At 40.2% G+C, this 18,893-nt stretch overlaps 1 protein-coding gene across 1 annotated transcript in view; it reads right to left on the bottom strand.

Moving 5' to 3' along the window:
• LOC124242572 (NXPE family member 3-like) overlaps nucleotides 1–18,893 on the bottom strand; it is a 43,312-nt gene that overhangs the window by 204 nt on the left and 24,215 nt on the right. The window contains exons 4-7 of the mRNA XM_046667741.1: nucleotides 15,119–15,873; nucleotides 8,245–8,324; nucleotides 7,659–7,871; nucleotides 8–304 (exon numbers count right to left, since the gene is read on the bottom strand). Of these exons, the coding sequence (XP_046523697.1) occupies nucleotides 8–304; nucleotides 7,659–7,871; nucleotides 8,245–8,324; nucleotides 15,119–15,873 (1,345 nt within the window). The remainder of the gene's footprint in view (nucleotides 1–7; nucleotides 305–7,658; nucleotides 7,872–8,244; nucleotides 8,325–15,118; nucleotides 15,874–18,893) is intronic.

An 18,893-nucleotide genomic window follows, 5' to 3' on the forward strand; every position in this document is an offset into this window, starting at 1 on the left:
AGAGTGCGGGGTTCCCGGGCCAGCAGTGCAGCCACGGCTGCCCGGATTCCTGCCAGTCGTCGCACAAAGATGGATGGAGGGAAGGTGGTGAAGTGAGCACCCAGGCCCAGCACCACCACCATGTGGGGGCCCCCGGCCAGGCCGCTCAGCTGCTTGGCCACGGAATGCAAGGAGGCCACTGGTGCACGGAGGCAGCGCAGGGGCCAGCCGTGGGCTCGCCAGTTTAACACGATGCCCCGAGTGGTCTCCACCGCCATCAGGGGCCCTGCCTGATGTATGGCATGTAGATCCACTGGCTTCAGAGCTGTGGGGAGAAGGAGAGAAGAGGCTTAAGGGTTGACACAGGACTGTGTACCATCCTCTTGTACAAATAAAAGCTCTAGCCCCTGCTTCCCAGGACATGCATACAGATGCACAAAAGGTTATATTTGTAAAAAGAAATATCTGATGGATAAATAAGAAATCAACAAAATAGTTACCATAGATGGAAGGCAAATGGAGTTTGAGAGGAAGGTATGGAAACAAGACTTCTTTCTGAGTAATTTTCTGTATAGTTTTGACTTTTGATTCATGTATATGAAACTATTCATGTATATCCATATTCAAAAATTAAATCTGAAATGTGCAATCCATGAAACTGGGAACATAAATGAAAGATAGAAACCTAAATATTTATGAAACTGATAACAAGCACACAGAGAAAGAATTTATTTCAAGTGACTTCACAATACCATTCTTTGTACTTAGGGAGATGCATTCTAAGGACAAAAAGAATTACAAAGGAATATTGCAGTTTGCTCAGATGGTACAAGTTTCACGCATTGTGATTGGTGGTTACGTCTCTCAGATTTTTTTCAATCTATCAGCTTCCCCTCCTCCACCTACTTTTTTTTTTCCACTTGCAATTCTTTGTCAAAGAAACCATGTTGTTTGTTCTATAGTTTCCCATAGTTGGCTTTGAACATCAATAGTGTTTAACATTTTCCTCTATCCTCTGTATTTCCCATAATTAGTGGTTAGCTCAAGAGGTTTCATCGAATTCAGATTCCATTTTTGGGGGCAGTGCTTCATTTTGGGGAGCAATGCTTCACAGGTAGTGATTGTGTGCTTCCATCAGGAGCCACATATTGTCTGGATAGCTCCACTCTGTGATGTGAGCAGCTGTTGATGATAATGGACTAACTCCATTAATTCATTAGGGGTTACAGAATGATGATATTCTAGTGTTACCATTCCTTCTTTATTTATTAGTTGGAATATTTTTATAGAGAGAAATTTCCCCTCTCCTGCCATTTGGTTATATAGGAAAGACAGGATAAAGACTTGATTCTCTTTACTTATCAGTTATTAAAATAACAAGTTGGTTGCCTAAAATTGTCCAAAACGTTATCATTATAAATCTGTGGATTTAAGCATGTCTGTTGTGTTTCAATCCACTGCAGTTTTTTGTCTTTGTTGATAATCAAATGTTCTCTTTTGTTTTTATTTTTGGTCCAGTGCAAGCTGACTTCTGAGTCCTTTCAACACAGCCCTGGTCATCTATAAACAGATCTTTCAACTGCATTCAGTGGTTTTATTGTTACTAGTAATGGCGGTATTGTTACTTTGAAATTACTTTTTTCTTTTACTATGATAGGATACAGCAGGTAAGTAATTGTGTTTATATATTTAAATTTAGATTTTTGTATATGTAAATTAGATACAAATATAAATTCAAATAAAATAAAACACTAATTCTAAAATCAATTTGAAATGTCAATATGACTTCATGATTTTTAGTCTATCCATCTATCATCTACCTGCCTACCATCTATCTACATCTTCTGTCTGTTGAATGGCCTAGAAATAATGATACCCCAATAATAATGAGCACTTACAAAGCTCAGATATTAATTTCTAATTTCCCATGAATTCTTGAAGAATCAACAAATTCCAGGTCTAGGGCAGACTAGTACAAAGTGAACCTACAATAACTCTGTGCCAGAAATCAAGGAACCTTTCTAATGCTGGAGGTCTGTCAAAAAGGACAAAGGAGCCAACTTGGCAGAGATTGTGAAAATTAGAATATTAGAGAAAATAATGAAAGAAAGCACTTAGAGAAAATAATGATTTTATAATAAAATACAGGTTCAATCACACGAAAGTTATAAAAATCCATGTATCCATAATGATATTCATAAAAGGAGTCATTTGCCACCATTTTAAACCAGCTCTTTCAATGGTAATTTGGTAATTAAAGGGAAATAGTTTAACATTTTCTTGCCCTCCCAGGAGAAGCTATCTTTCAAGGTAACCTATTAGCTCCACTTAATGAGAGAAAACATTATTTTTACTTAAAAAGGCCAGCTAATAGTGTAGAAAGAACAATCAAGTTAGAAAATCACCCTTTTGTAACACATATATAATGATTGATACAGGCAATAATTGTCAGCTGTGTTAAAATCATTAGGAGAATAGTTAATGGAGAGTTCTGGAATTCATACAATGCTAAAACAACACCAGTAGATTCCTTTCTGGTCCAAAGGGGAAAACATAACTGTACCGTGGAGGGATCGGGTTTTTACCCCCTTATCCAGTGGTTGTTCTTATCATCACTCATGGTAAACAATCAGATACTATACATCCCCCAACGTGCTGCAAACAGAACTTACAACATCACTTATGCTGATGCTCAAGTTGAATCTATCAAGCCTTTAACTCTAAATTCCAGTTTATAAGAAATAGAGGGCAAACTAAATGTCACCATAAGGAAGCAATCAGAAATATCAGAAAGTGAAATATTTGACAAGACAACTGGTCCTGACTTTTCCTTAAAGAAGGGTGAAGGAAAGGAAGGACTAGCCTGGATTTAAAGAAATCAAGGGAGCAAACAACCAGGTCCTGGAATGGATTTGGCTTTGAAAAGACAACTGTATAGATTTTTGAAGGACAATAGAGGAAATTTGAATATCAGCTGGATATTAGAGCTAAGGATTATTATTCATTTTGTTAGGCATGATAATCTTATTTTGATTATGTTTAAAAATATTGTTTTTAAAAGATTTATACTGAAATATTTTGGGGGTGGAATGTCATGATGTCTGTAATTGCCTCAAATACTTAAGAATATGAAAACAAAGTAAAAAGTCACATGTTTATATGCTGGTGGGCATGTGATGGAAATAACGCAGTTCAGAGGAAAGATGATTTAGGAGGCAGAGGGGGAAACTGGTAGAGAGATGTGTTTGAGTAGGCAAGAAGGGATGAGATCTGGAGCTGAAGTTGAAGGACCAGCCGTGGAGAAGAGCATGGAGGGCTAATTTACAAAAGCAGGTGGGAAGACAGAGAATACTAATACTGATGCTGGTAGATGAGGAAATGTGGTAAGAGGCTGTAGAATTTTATTTCCAGTTGCCTCATTTTATTCAAGAAAATATGTTAGATCATCAGCTGAGTGCGAGGTTGAGGCAGCTTTCAGGAGAGAGGAGAAGCTGTGAAGTAGTCAACTAGGAGAGTGATATCTGGGGGACCTGGGACCAGAGCAGTGGCTCTCGAAATTCAGTGCCCATCAGAATCACCTGGAGGGCATGCTGAAGCACAGACAGAGCTCCTCCCCAGAATTTCTGATTCAGTAGGTCTAGGGTGGGGTGTGAGAAGTTGCATTTCTAATAAGCTCCCATGTGATGCTGGGGAGATCCAGGCACCACATTTTGAGAACCACCTTGATTTCTGTGCAGCATTAGGGCCCCTGGAGGTTCATGGGCATGCATTTCAAGAGGGAGCAGCCAGCATGGTTGAAAGTTTTCCTCCAGTTGTGTTCAGGTGCACAGGTATAATTGCGAAAGAGGCAGAGGGTTGAATGAGTCAGAGATTATTACTAAGATCGTCACATAACTGGCTCCTTCTTATCATTCTGGACTCAGCCCAAATGAAACTGTCTCAAAAGCACCTTCCCTGACTAATCTATCTTCCTCCTCCTCTCCATCTTGCATTTTCATATTTTTTTTCACAGAACTTTTCACTATCTGGAATTGTATGTATATTTATTTTGTTACTTGCTTCTGATACTTTCCACTGGAGTTTACGCACAACAAAACAGGAATCTTGAATTGTGTGTGTGTGTGTGTGTGTGTGTGTGTGAGGAGGATTGGCCCTGAGCTAACATCTGTTGCCAATCTTCCTGTCTTTGCTTGAGGAAGATTGTCACTGAGCTAACATCTGTGCCCATCTTCCTCCATTTAAAGTGGAAGGCCACCACAGGACGACAGCATGGCTAGATGAATGGTGCCAGCTCCACGCCTGGGATCCGAACCTGCAAACCCTGGGCCACCAAGGGGAGTGTGCAAACCTAATCGCTACAGCACCAGACCAGCCCCAGCAATCTTGATTTTTTGTTTTGTTCACTGCCATATTCCTAGAACAGTGCCTGGACATTGGAGGTGCTCAATAAATAGGTATTGATGAAAAACGAGAGAAAAAGCAAAAAAAGAAAGGAGGGAAGGAGGGAGGCAAAGTGGGAGAGAGGGAAAGACAAGGGAAAACAAAAGGCTACACAAGAACTTAAATCACTGTATTAGTTTTAACTATGAAGAGAAAAATATTTACATGATTATAAAAATATAAACACAGTTAACTGATATGACTAAAATTAATGAAAATACATTGGAAAGTATTGGAAAAACATCAGAAAGTACGTGGGAAGAGGAGGCTAGCTAGTTGCTCATGACCTCATTTTCTTTGTCTAAAGACTATGTTTCCCAAATTCTCTGTTTGGACCATGACCAGGTTGTGGTGATGGAACTTGGGCAACGAAGACGTACACCACTTCCACGCCTGGACATAAAGCATCCCATACAACCCTCCACTCTCTCTCTCACTTTCTCTCTGTCTTTCTCCCTATCAGTGGGCTGGGTGCAGAGGATCCTCTGGGGAGGTCCTAGGGGACAGTGGAGACAGAGGATGAAAGGGACCTGGGTTCTGAAGTCACAGCTTTGAGGACAGCAATGTGGAAGGCTGCTCCCAAACACTCACTGGCCTTTGGGTGGGTTTGAAATAAACTTTCAGTGTGTAAAATCGCTGAAATTGCAGGGCTATTTTTATTACTATAAAAATGAGAAATGTCAAAAGTTGAATCATTAGAAATTACTAGTGTTTCAGTCAACGTCCAATCAGGAGAAAGAAATTGCACATTAATCTGAATAGAGAAAGTGGATATAAAGAGTTATTAACTATAACAGGGTAAAGAGTATTCTACAGAATATTATAGTGCTGAGGGAGACGACCTGAATTCTGGAAGAATCTTTTAGCTTACTAATTTTTCTAACGTGGTATCCATTCTATGTATTCCACCTACTGAGTGTTTTTGAAAAATATCTCTGAGAGAGCTAATTGGTTCTTTGTAGTATGGAAAGAATTCAAAGTGATATTTACATCAAATCAAAGAAAATTGACTCCAGGAGGGATCTGAGCCTCCACTCCCAGCTGGAAGCCAAATAGCAGAAAAAAGATGGAGAACAGAAATGCTAGTTGGCACTGTGCTCCCTGCCCTTCATGTCAGCAGGGCAATGTATGGAGCTGAACTTCACCTTCACCCAGTGACAATGAGGCTGTGGGAGCTGGTGCTCCATTTTCACTGGGATGGCACCAGCAGGCCTCAAAAGGGAGCTGAAAATACACCCACCTGGACCTGCACAGTACATCTACACAGAGTGACTGTCTGCTGGGAAAACGAAGGTAAAATGAGATCCAGAGACTCACAAATTACTACTCAAAAGGTCCTGCAAACAACAGAAAATCCTTCATGATGCCAACAACCCACACAATCACAACTTGAATGAGAAATGACAATCAGCAAGTGCAAACACCAAGGTTACTCACATGTTGGAATTATCTGAAAAGGGTTTTTAAAGCAGCCATCATAAAAAATGCTTGACTGGGCCATTATTAACACTCATACCTATTAGTAGAGTTAAAATTTAAAAGATTGACTTCTCCAAGTATGGGTGAGAATACAGAGCAACTAGAAGTTTCCATGATGGTGGGAACGTAAAATGATACAACTAGTTTGGAGAAAAGTTTGGAAGTTTCCTAAAAAGGTAAATATACACCTATCACATGGTCAAGCCATTCCACTCTAAGATATTTACTCAAGAGAAATGAAAGCGTATACCCATACAAAGACTTGTACACAAATATTCCTAGCAGGTTTATTTGTTATAGCTAAAACTTAGAAACAACCCACAGGTCCATCGATAGATGAATGGGTATTCAAATAATGGTATATCCACACAAGGGAATACTACACAGCAATAAATAAGGAATGAACTAATGCCTTACGCAGAAATATGGATGAATCTCAAAATAATTACGCTGAGTCAAAGAAGCCACACACAAAAAAGAGTACACATCGTATGGCTCCATTTATATGAAGTTGTAGCAAATGCAAATTAAGCTAATGAGACATGAAGCAGATGTGTGGTTGCCTGGGGAAGGAGGGTGGAAGTGAGGGAGTGGGAAGGGTGAAAGAGAGGAGTTAGGAAAGGCCAGGGGAAACTTTTCTGGGTGATGGATATGCTATTTTATTTGTGGAGATTGTTGCCTGGGTGTACACATATGTTATAACATCAGCTTCTAAGCTTTAAATACGTGCTATTTATGGTTTGTCAATTACACCTCTTTAAAATAAAGAGGAACCACAAATTAGGCCTAGTGACCGAGGGTGACAGTATGGCAAATTTCTAAACTTTGCAGGAAGACAGGAATGTATCTGTGATTTCTGTCTGAGATGGGAAATAAAAGCTTAGGTGGACTTTCCTCAAAAACGCGGTAAGCAAGCGATACAATTAGCCAGCTGCTAATTTGCAATTGAGTTCACAGAGATTACGATCAGTGAACGGCAGCCCCAGTCTGACTGGCGTTCTGGCTAGCTTTTCTGTTCCACCCTCCTCCTCCTCACATATCTTCAAGACTTGTAATATTTTTGTACCAGGTACCGCTTGCTTAGGACATCATCTTACTTAAAATAACCACTACAGATGCTAAGCGTTGGTTTTCTTTTCTAAATGGGAGGTAACTCACAAGTCTTGTGATAGTTTTCTGTTTCCCATTAATCTTGACTATGTAGACAAACGGTACACGTGGAAGATTTGGGGACAGATTAATTTGACTTTGGAGAGGCTGAGGAAACTACATGCATTCAGCAGAAGTCACTTGGGTTTTAGGTGCAAAGAGAACCAAATTTCCACCAGCTGCTGGTCAGGATGCAGCAGCAAGCAAAAAAAATAAAAGAAAGAAAGAAGTTGAGGTGGGATGGGAGACAAAAGTTTGAACTTTCTGTCCTTCACATGTTGATTTTACTTAAGAGAGGAAATGGGGTTTTTAATTAGAAACTAAATGGGGGGGACTGTTTTTGAATTATCAGAAATTGTATTATTTGAAAGGTGTTTTTTTATGCTGTCATTTGAACTCATTACATAACTTCTGGTAAACTAAACCGGAAAGGTAATAATTACATCCTCCCAGCTCTGATTCCCTTGCTCACTTGCCCTTGGAAAAGTCCCAGCATCCTGCCCCATGTCTCTACCACAAACACAGGAGTCTTGTCTCTCAGAGCCCTCCCTGTTCACCTCTTCCTACATGGGGCTTCAGGTGTCCAGCCCTCTCCCTTCACAGCCACTCACAGGGGACCTTGTCTCGCAGATACTCCCACCACTGCCGAAGCGTGGAGTCCCCGATCATGTGGATGACGTGGCCAGCCAGGCAGCCCAGGATGCTGTCAGCAGTGGAGAAGGAGCGGCCGGAGCAGGACAGTGAGTGCCACACATCTTGGTGGTAGAAACCAGAGGGCTTTGAGGCCGGGAGCCCAGGGCGGCAGGGGAGCTGTGGGGACAGGGCTACAGGAAAGGAAAAAGCAGAACAGAGCTCACATTTACAGCTTACAAAATACCAGGCACTCTTCTATGTGCTTTCCATGTATTATTTCATTCATTCTTTTACAAAAACCCATGAAATACGATTCTCATCTCCATTTACAAGTGGGAACACTGAGGCACTGAATTGTTAAGCAATTTACCCGTGATCAAGAATAGTGGTGGGCAGTGGTAGCATTTGAACCCAAGAAGTCTGACTTTACAGCCCATGTTACTAACCACTATGCTACACTTACCTGGCAGGGGGGCTGTGGTTAAACTCTCAGTCAAGGAATAGAACCCCTCTAAGTCTTTTACCCCTACCTCCCTCCACCCAGCATGTGCCAGTCCCACTCACCCAGGCTGCTGTTCCCTGTGGCTGCCATTCTGATCTGGATTGGAGAAATGCCCTGTGGGAGCACCTTGTCTGTCACATTCCTAGAGAAACACCAAGAGTGAGCATTGAGGGAAGGCAACCAGTGTTAGCTTGAGTCCAGTATGGGCATACAATGGTTGGCTTGTAATTTCTCTTCTTCCTGAGTCCAACAGGGTTTGAGCTAGTTACAATATAATTAGCACGTTTACAGTTTGAGGCAATTACAATAAGGAGTTCCAAAAAAATGATGGAAGGAAGAGAAAATCGTATGAGGAATCTGGGAGAAGGACCTTCTGTAATCAACCCACCCATTGGCCCTCAGTTCACTAACAGTCCAGGTAATAAGAGTACACCCGAGCTGGAGCATGTAGTTCTTCTCTGATCAAAGGGAATGGACAAGCGTGCCAGGAGAGACAAAGGTTTCCTGGCACTAAATTCTGGAAGGAACACAGAGCAGAATCATTTTTGTTACATAAATGCTCAGACAATAGGGATCATAACCCCCAACTCCTGAAGTGTGGGCTGTACAGAGTGATGTCCAAAGATGGGATGGGGAAAGTAGCTTTGCAGGGGAGAAATCTGACAAACACCGCCCCCGCCAAGTGACTAGGGCAACATCAAGGCTCCTAAATCGTGGTGACAGTGTGTACCCTTGATATGATGTGATGACAATGTAACTTTACCTCTGTGATCTTCCTGCCAAAACCCCATAACCCTCATCTCATCATAAGGAAACCATCAGACAAATTCCAACAGACAGGAATACTACAATATAATTAACCAACACTCCTCAAAACTGTCAAGGTCATCAAAAACAAGGAACGTATGAGAAACTGTCACAGCCAACAAGAGCCTTAGGAGACATGACAACTAAGTGTCATGAAGTATCTGAATGAGATCCTGGAACAGAAAAGGGACATTAGGTTAAAACCAGAAAGACCTAAATACGCCGTGGACTTTAGTTAATAATAATGCATCGATATTGGCTCACGAATTGTAGCAAATATACCACATCAATGTACGACGTTAATAACGGGGGAAACTGGGGGCGAAAGGAGATAAGGGAACTCTCTGTACCATCTACTCAATTTCTATGTAAATCTACAACTGTTCTAAACAATAAAGTATGGTAACAAAAAGCTTCCAGCAATTCCACACACAGGTGTTTATCAAAGAGAAACAAAAATATTTGCCTGCAGAAGTCTTATACCTCAATGTTCACGGTAGATTTATTCATAACAGCCAAAACCTGGAAGCAACCCTAAATGTTCATCAAGAGGTGAATGGACAAACAAACTGTGGTATATCCATACAATGCAACACAATTCATGAATAAAAAGGAAAAAATTACTGATGTACAACTACAACACGGATGAACCTCAAAAACATTTTACTGAGCAAAGAAGCCAGACACAACAGTGCATACAGTCTGATTCCATTTTTATGCAGTTCTAGAAAAGGCAAAATTAATATATACTTTCAGAAAACAAATCACTGTTTGCCTGGGGCTAGAGATGAGTGAGGGAAATTGGCCATGAAGGGACGCAAGGGAATCTTAGGTGCGATGCAAATGTTCTATATCTTGATTGTGGTGACAGTTATATGGGTACACACATTTATCAAAACTCATGGAACTGCACCTTGGAAACAAGTACGTTTCACTGTATGTAAATTACACTTAATGAAGTAGATTTAAAACAATGTTTTCAATTGAAACAAAAAACTCAGACCATAGGATTAGGCTGTAATTAAACAAATAGCTATTAAATAACAATAAATATTTGTTGCACAAATGTATGAACTGCTGTCTCTAGAATTGATGGGCTGAAGCCAGCTGGCCTGGTGGCATAGTGGTTAAATTCACGCACTCTGCTTTGGCAGCCTGAAGTTCACATGTTTGGATCCCGGATGCAGACCTACGCATTGCACATCAAACCATGCTGTGGTAGCATCCCATATACAAAATAGAGGAAGATTGGCACAGATGTTAGCTCAGTGACAATCTTCCTCAAGCAAAAAGAGGAAGTTTGGCAATGGATGTTAGCTCAGGGTCAATTTTCCTCACCAAAGAAAGAAAGAAAAAAAGAATTGATGGGCTCCAGTTCTGGTGACGCTGGAAATACTATTGGGCAGTCATTTCATGTGTTTCCACTTAGATGTCTCTGCCATTCCTCAAAGCTGAGACTGGGCACTCACCTTATCTTTCTCTCTTCACATCCAAGGGCAGGAGAAAGAGAGGTGGGGACAGTACCTCCTTATTTACAGAGGAGCTCTCTCAATATTAACTCCCTTACCAGAAAACATATCAACTTCTACACCCATCCTTACTTCCTCCTTACCATGTTCACAAGAAGAGGTGACACTGAACCCTAATGCTATCTCCTTCTGTATCTTTTAGATGGCACCACTTTCCTTTTTTGCACCATCTTTAACTTCTTCCCTTGAGTTCTTTCTTTCCAGAATATAAACATAATCACAACCTACTCCACTGAATCAAGCCCCTCTTCCATTACCTCTTCCTGTAGCTACAACTCCATCAGGTTCCTTTCCTTCATAGGACAACTTGTTGAAAGACATCTGCCATGGTTATCTGTCTTCTTCTCCTACCTTCTAAGCACATTTTAAGTTATTTTATTGCGTACTCAACATCCAGCTCTATCAGATTTTAACATTTTGCCACGTTTGAATTAGATCTTTCTTTAGAAAGAAAGAAATCCATAGCTAAAATAAAAACTAGTGTTAACACCAAATGTTGCAGAGGTACAGAGAAACTGGACTTCTCAGGCATAGCTGGTGGCAATGTAAAATGGTACGAACACTCTGGAAAATAGTTCGGCAGTTTCTTATAAAACTAAACATCCACCAATTGCACAACCCAGCAATTGCACTCAGGCATTTATTCCAGAGAAATGAAAATTTATGTTCACGTAAAAACCCATATATGAATATTCATAGAAGCTTTACTTACAATAGTCAAACCCCGGAAACAAGCTAAATGTCCTTCAAAGGGCGAATGGTTAAACAAACTCATGCAATGCAATAACAGGCAGCAATAAAAAGGAATGGATTATTGACACATGCAATAACTTGGATGGATCTCAAAGGCATTATGCTTAGTGAAAAAAGTCTATCTCAAATGGTTACAGACTGTATGATTCCACTTATATAATATTCTTAAGGTGACAAAACTATAGAGATGGAGAACAGATTGGTAGTTGCCAGGTGACAGGGACAGGAATGGGAGTGTGGGAATGACTATAATGGGATAGCATGAATGAAACATTTCTATATCTTGATTGTGGTGTTGGTTACGCAAGTCCATACATGGGGTAAATTTGCAAAAAACTACACACACACACACACACAAATAAATGCGTGTAAAAGCTGGTAAAAACTGAATAAGGTCTGAAATCTAGTTAACAGTCCTTTACCAATGTCAGTTTTCCTGTTTTCATGTTGTATAACATATATGAGATGTCATCATTGGCGGAAGCCGGCTAAAGTGTTCACGAGACTCTATATACTATTTTCACAACTTCCTGTGAGTCTGCAATTATTTCACAATAAAAAGTTAAATAAAAAAAGGAAATAGATCAAAGTTACCACAGATTCGCCTTCCACACTACTGCCTTTTCCATTCCGCTGCCCACAAGGATGTAGTCACTATCGTAAGCATTCATGATTCTCATCCACATCTTATACATTTTATATATATTTATGTGTCTAAAATATTCAATAGTATTGTTTGCAACTTTTAAAACTTTACATAAATGGTATCATATGTGTGTACTGTTACTTGACTCCTTATGCTTTCAAGATTTATAATTATAAAATTATAAGACATAGGTGCTCTTTATTCATTTTAACTTCTATATGATTCCATTGTTCCAATACACTGTAATTCATTTATCCATCTCCTATTGATTGTCACTTAGATAGTTTCTAATATTTTGTTATTACAGACAATGTCTGCAATGAACATTCTTTCACATGTGCCCTGGGTCTCATCTGAGAAAGTTTCTCTACAATTTCTACATAGAAAGCAAATCTTTGGATGGTAGATTATATGAATTTTCAATTTTACTAGGTATCGTTAAATTGCTCTCCAAAGTTGTTATTTACACGCTCACCAGATGTATATGAGATATTCCATTTCTACATATCCTCATCACACTTGTTTTTGTTGGATGAAAAAGCTTTGTGAGGGAGGCCAGCCTGGTGGCATAGTGGTTAAGTTCATGTGCTCCACTGGAGCAGCCTGGCATTCACACTTTCAATTCCAGGACACGGACCTACACACTGCTTATCAGGCCATGCTGTGGCAGCACCCCACATACAAAATAAAAGGAGATTGGCACAGATGTTAGCTCAGGGACAATCTCCCTCAAGCAAAAAGAGGAAGATTGGCAACGGATGTTAGCCCAGCTCCAATCTTCCTCAGCAAAAAAAAAAGTTTTGTTAGTATAAAAATGATTAAATGATATCATATTTTGGTTTTAATTTAAATTTCCCTGATTACTCATGAGTTTGAGTATATTTTTAAATTTTTTCTTCTGTGGTTTCCTGTTTATATCTTTTGCCCATTTTTCTATTGAGCTGTATAATTTTTTTATTGTTTTGTAAGAGTTCTTTTTTTTAGTTAAACTTTTTTTCTTATAATGATAGACTTTTAAGATCTGTTCTCTTAGCAACTTTCAAATATGCAATACAGTATTATTAACTATTGTCACCATGCTGTACATTACATTCCCATGATGTTTATTTTATAACTTGATGTTTGAACCTTTTGACCATCTTCAATCACCCAGCCCCCATCCTCCACCTCTGGCAACCCCCAATCTGCTCTGTGTTATCTGTGATCTTGGTTTTTGTTTTTGTTTTTTAAATTTCACATGTAAGTGAGATGACATGGTGTTTGTCTTCTTCTGTCTGACTTATTTCACTTAGCATAATGTCCTCAATGTCCACCCATGTGGTCAGCAAATGGCAAGATTTCATTCTCTTTTTTTATGGCTGAATAGTATTCCTTATAAGATTTCTTTATCTATTGTAAGTGCTAATCCTGTACCAATTATTTATGTCAAAAATATCACCTTCCAGTCTACATCTTGACTTAAACTATGTTTATGGGACTTTTTGTAATGGAAACATTTTTGATTTATATATTGCCCAATTTATGAATATTTTATTTTATGAGTTGTGCCTTTGTTATACCTAAAATAACATTTTCCTAATCCAAAATCATAAAGATATTTCCTGCTATTATCTTCTTTGAGTTTTAAGGCTTGCTTTTTCACATTTAGGTTTTTAATCCCCCTGGCATTAATCTTTATGCATATACTGTGAGGTTTAGATCTAATCGCATTCTTTTCTTTTTATTTACTATCCAATATGTTCCCCATTGGTTTGAATACCTACTATGTTTAGATAAAGTTAGTTATGTTTATGGATCTAGTCTCTTCCATGATTTATGTAACTAGGTCTAAACAAATCCCACAATGTCATGTCAAGAGACTTGCCTGAAACTATTTCACAGAGAAACTTTGAAATATAAAGACATGAAAAAAGTATACCAAGAAAATACTAAGCAAATGAAAGCTGTAATAGCAATATTCATTGTAAAAATTAGAACATAAGACAAAAAGCAAGAAAGTAAAATGAATAATTTACTAATAACATAAAACACAATCACAAAGTTGAATGTACTAAACAATATAGCCTTGAAATGTATAAACTGTCAAATCTATAAAAACAGTGTAATACATTTATGTCTGAAACTAATAGATTAAGCAGACACAATATTAGTGAACATATACATGTTTGGGATAAAAAAAATAACAAGCTAAATCAAATAGGTTCAGAATTCCATTCTGAAGGAATAGAAAATACAAATTATTTTCAAGGAAACATAGACTATGAGGGAAAAATCAGGCATTTGCTGCATCACAAATAAATTCTCAACAAATTTCAAAGAACCAATATCATAGAAACCATATTTCTTGTCATAGTGCAAATAAACTAAGAAAAAAACATAGAAAGATAGCCACCTCCCTACTTTCTATTCAGAAACTAAAAATAATTCCTGAATAATTCATGAGTTAAAGAGGAATTCACTGTAGAAATGATAAAACATGTAAAACTGAATGAAAACAAAGCTCTCATACAAAAATTGTAGGATACAGTTTAAGCTGTAGTCAAAAGGAAATTTATAGTCTTAACAATTTTTACTCCATATAAGAAAGACTGAAATAGATGGATTGATTGTTCCGGATCATGAAACTAGAAAAAGGTAGGAAATCCTAAAAGAAATAGGAGGAACCTATTTCTGAGAAGATACCAGCAGAAACAAATGAAATCGAATGGAGACTTCCTTTTCCTAGTAATATGGCAGACCCAGGTATTCACACCAGCTCTTACATTGAGAATGATTTAAAGTTATGGACAAATATCTTTAAAATCTATTTAAATAATTGAAGATCTAACAAAATAATAAGGAATGTTCAGATGAAAATCTAAGTGAAGATAGGAATTTAGATAAATGAATGACACACTCAAGCCACTTTTGCCCTGATGTCGTTTGCTCTGTCCTGAATACCTTATCTCTTATCTTCCCTGGATAATTCGTATTTTTCCTTTAAACCTCAGACCAATTGATAGGCTGACTGGTATAATGTAGTATATGTCAGTCTGGAAATGTCTGTCATATAACAGGTGTTCAATAAGCATGTGTTGAATGAGAGTATAAGTAAATGAGTGATGTAAACAGAGGGAAGGGCATTGGGTCACAGGGACAATATGTAGAAGGAAGGGTGTGGCTTAGGGTTGGGGCAGACATCCTGGATTCTGAGTTTCTTACCATGCCAGCAGGGCCTCATCATGTGGTAAAGTCACTTTCAGGTAACTCCCACTTGAGTGTCCGACCAAAGAGTTGCAGGGCAGGGTAGGTGGTTGAGCACAGAACCAGAGCTCACTTGAAACCACATCCCTGTACTGGCAGGTAGGCCCTTTTGCTCCAGTTGACTGGGGGTCAACATTACAAATCACAGTCTCTTCAGCTCCGGTGGGTCCCCGGAAATACCCTCTAAAATCAACTGTGGCCCTTTTCTCTCTCCAGATTCTTCGTAGAACCCCAACTGCCTCACTGGAGTGGATCAGCCGCACTTGTACACGGGCCTGCCCAGCCCAGAGCAGAGGGAAAGACAACAGGTATGTGCCATTCTCCAGATCCTGGACATCCCCAGGGACCCCCGCCTTCAAGCCAGGACCCAGCAGCTGTGCCCGAAACAGATCCCCACCATGGGTCTTGGGCCTGCCCCGGTGGTCTCTGGCCACAAGGATGGCCTCCAGGTAGCCTCCCAGGGCATAGCTGGCCTGGGCAGGACCCCTTAGGCGGTAGGTGGAGGTCTGGGGGCTGGTGGAGGCCAAAATGTCCCCTTCATCCCCTGGGGTTGGAGGCCAGTACAGAAGATGGGTCAGGTTGGCGAGCTCCTGGGGGAGAAAGGACAAGTGGGAGGGATATTCTGTGGGCTTGCAGGCAGATTTAGAGGCAGCACGGGGTCCTGGGGGCCGATGGATGGTGCTGTCAGGCAAGGACAAGATGAAATAGAGGATCTGTGGGTAGAGAAAGAGAAATCTATCAGTGGTTTATGTTTCCCTCACTTTCTTCTGGGAAGGAGATTTCCATTCCCCAAGGCTAATCCCTTCTGCCAGGTAGGACCCAGGAGGCCTGTTCTGCCTGTACCATCATGCTGTCTGTCACTCATCGGCCTGGGGTATGAGTCACCACCATATTTATTTGAAAGGAGCATCTCCTGTGAAGGTAAAGTTAGATCTCTGGTTTAGCTCAACTCTCTCCTTATCTCAGGCTTATTCCTTCCACTATCATCTTCTCTCCCTCCCACATACTCCCACACAGATATGTGTGCGGGCCTGCACTCAACCCTCACATCTCTAGCTTGAGGACCCCTCACAAGTCCTGCTTCCCTCCTAGAACCTGGCATTCTGAGTAAGTGTCCCCTTTCCTCTTCTTCTTCCTTCTTTCCACAACTTCACTGCCACAGTCTCCATCCCAGATTTCCAATAAAGATTCAGGGGCGGGTGAGCTCTTTAGTCACTGCTACTGAGGGTTATAGAAGAAGGAGATGAGAACATCCCTTAGGGAGCTCCCTCTCTAATTGAGCTAAGTTGGCAGGAAGAAGCAATTCAACCACAGAAACCTCTGGAAAATGAAAACCTGTAGAAAAGCACAGACATAAAGGTGGGTTGGAAAAAGGAGTGAGATATGGCAGATTCTTTTCTGGGAAGACATGGTGTTTGCTATGACAAGAAGTCCCATCCTGGAGCCCAGAGGTCTCTGGTCTCATATTCTGAGAAACACAAAGTCACAGATACAGACCAGAGAATATAAGGATCCAAATAGGAAGAGTAGTAGAAAAAGCCCATGCTTTGTGTGCTTGTGGTGGTGGATGTGGGAGGGAGTCTATGCACTCGGCCTGGTTACGTCCCGATAAGCTCACCACAAGTTGAAAATATCGCTAAGTGAAAAATGCATTTAATACACCTAACCTACCAGACATAATAGTTTAACCTAGCCTACCTTAAACGCGCTCAGAACACTTACATTAGCCTATAGTTGGGCAAAATCATCTAATGCAAAGCCTATTTTATAATAAAGTATGCAATATCTCATGTAATTCTGCTGTACTGAAAGTGAAAAACAGAATGATTGGATGGGTACAGAATGGTTGTAAATGTATGGGTTGTTTGCCCTCGTGATCGTGTGGCTAACTGGGAATGCAGCTTGATGCCACTGCCCAGCATCACAAGAGAGGATCACACCACATATTGCCAGGCCAGAAAAAGATCAAACTTCAAAATTCAAAGTACAGTTTCTACTGAGTGCATCTTGCTTTTTCCCCATCATAAAGTAAAGAAATTGTAAATTGAACCATTGTAAGTCAGGGGCCATCTGTAATAGAATTAGAAGTGTGAGCTTGAGAGTCATGATTATGTTAAACTGTATAACAACCCTCCAAGATGTCCACGTCCTGATCTCCAGATCCGTTGAATATGTTACCTTATATTGCAAACCAGATTTCACAGAAGTGAGTAAGTTAAAGATCTTAAAATAGGGAGGTTATCAGATTATCCTAGATTATGCAGCCCTCAATTTAATCACAAATGTCCTTACAAGGGGGAGGAAGAAGATTTTACTACAGAAGACAGAGGGTGATGTGATGATGGAAGGAGAGGAACAGAGCCAAAGTGAGAAATAATTGAAGAGGCTGTGCTGCTGGTTTTGGAGATGGAGGAAGGGGCCATAAGCTAAAGGATACAAGCTGCCTCTGGAGGTGGAAAAGGCAGAGAAAGGGACTGTCCCTTGGAGCCTTCAGAAAGAAAGCAGCCTTGTGGACCCATGTTAATAACTTCTGATCTCCAGAACTGTAAGAGAATAAACTGTGTTATTTATGCCACTAAGTTTGTGAAAATTTGTCACAGCAGCCATAGGAAGCTAATACAATTACTACTCAACTAATGAAGTCCAGAGGAACTGAATGGCCTGGCAGCTACTGAGACTGAAATGGAGCTGTTTTATAACAGAACTCCAGAGCTAGTAATCAAGGACTGTGATCACTCATAGACTAAGGCAATTTAAGATACTAGTAACCAAATCAACAGAAGGGAAGGTGCAAAAACGCAACCCCAGAAGGGGACTCACCTCAAATCATCCCTCCTGAGGCTTGACCCTGGAGAACAATGGATAAAAGACACCCTTTCCAAAAGACAAAACCAAAGCAACTCTTCGGCTGACCAGAGAATTCACTGCACTACCCAGAACATGACTTCTTGCTATCTTTGCCCACCAAATGAACTTTGTGCTCTTAACCCATGACCGTGTACATTGATTTTCCTTTAATTAAATTAGAGTTTATATTGTGGTGACTTATTCCCCCTCCACCATTGTATGGTGGGTGTGTTGGTAGAGATTAAATTTATGATGTAAATAAAAGTTTCAGGATTATAAGGATATGCATCCATTCCTGATGAAGAGGAATCCTGGATTTGAAGCTGAATATACAGCTGAATGGGACTTTTGCTTGTCTCATTTGGAGAGGTTGAGAGCATTCTTAGTTTTACGTGGGATAGTTGTTTCACATTAGGCTATGGCAGCACATGGGAGGTGTGCTTGTGGCTGCAGTTTCTGTTTTGATTGATGGAAGAGAAAACACTTACAGGATTGGCTCATCTCTGGGCTGGAGAGGAGCAGGGATCAACATTATAGAGTCTAGTATCTGATCCAGTACCGCATGGTTCCTTGGAACGCACTCCAGGCCAGTGTAGTCTTGGGGGAAAGTGTACCTGGTAAGGTATCTGGTCCTGGTGTGGCCTGTTCACAAGCCCTCACTCTGGGCTAGGAGAATATCAGGGGAACAATAAACTGAGAGATCACAAGTCAGAATGGCTTCCTGTCTACACCTTGATAAAGGGCAAAAATGTGCAAATGAACATGTCCCATGGTCCCAGGAGAAAAGATTGTTTTTCCTTCTGTCACTTGCAGCTTTGCCACCACACAAAGGGTCCTGAAGATTTTAACTGAACAGCAAGAGTGGCCTGGACTTCTGGTTACAGCA

This window comes from Equus quagga, chromosome 7 (assembly GCF_021613505.1).
Source record: "Equus quagga isolate Etosha38 chromosome 7, UCLA_HA_Equagga_1.0, whole genome shotgun sequence".
NCBI classification, from domain to species: Eukaryota; Metazoa; Chordata; class Mammalia; order Perissodactyla; family Equidae; genus Equus; species Equus quagga.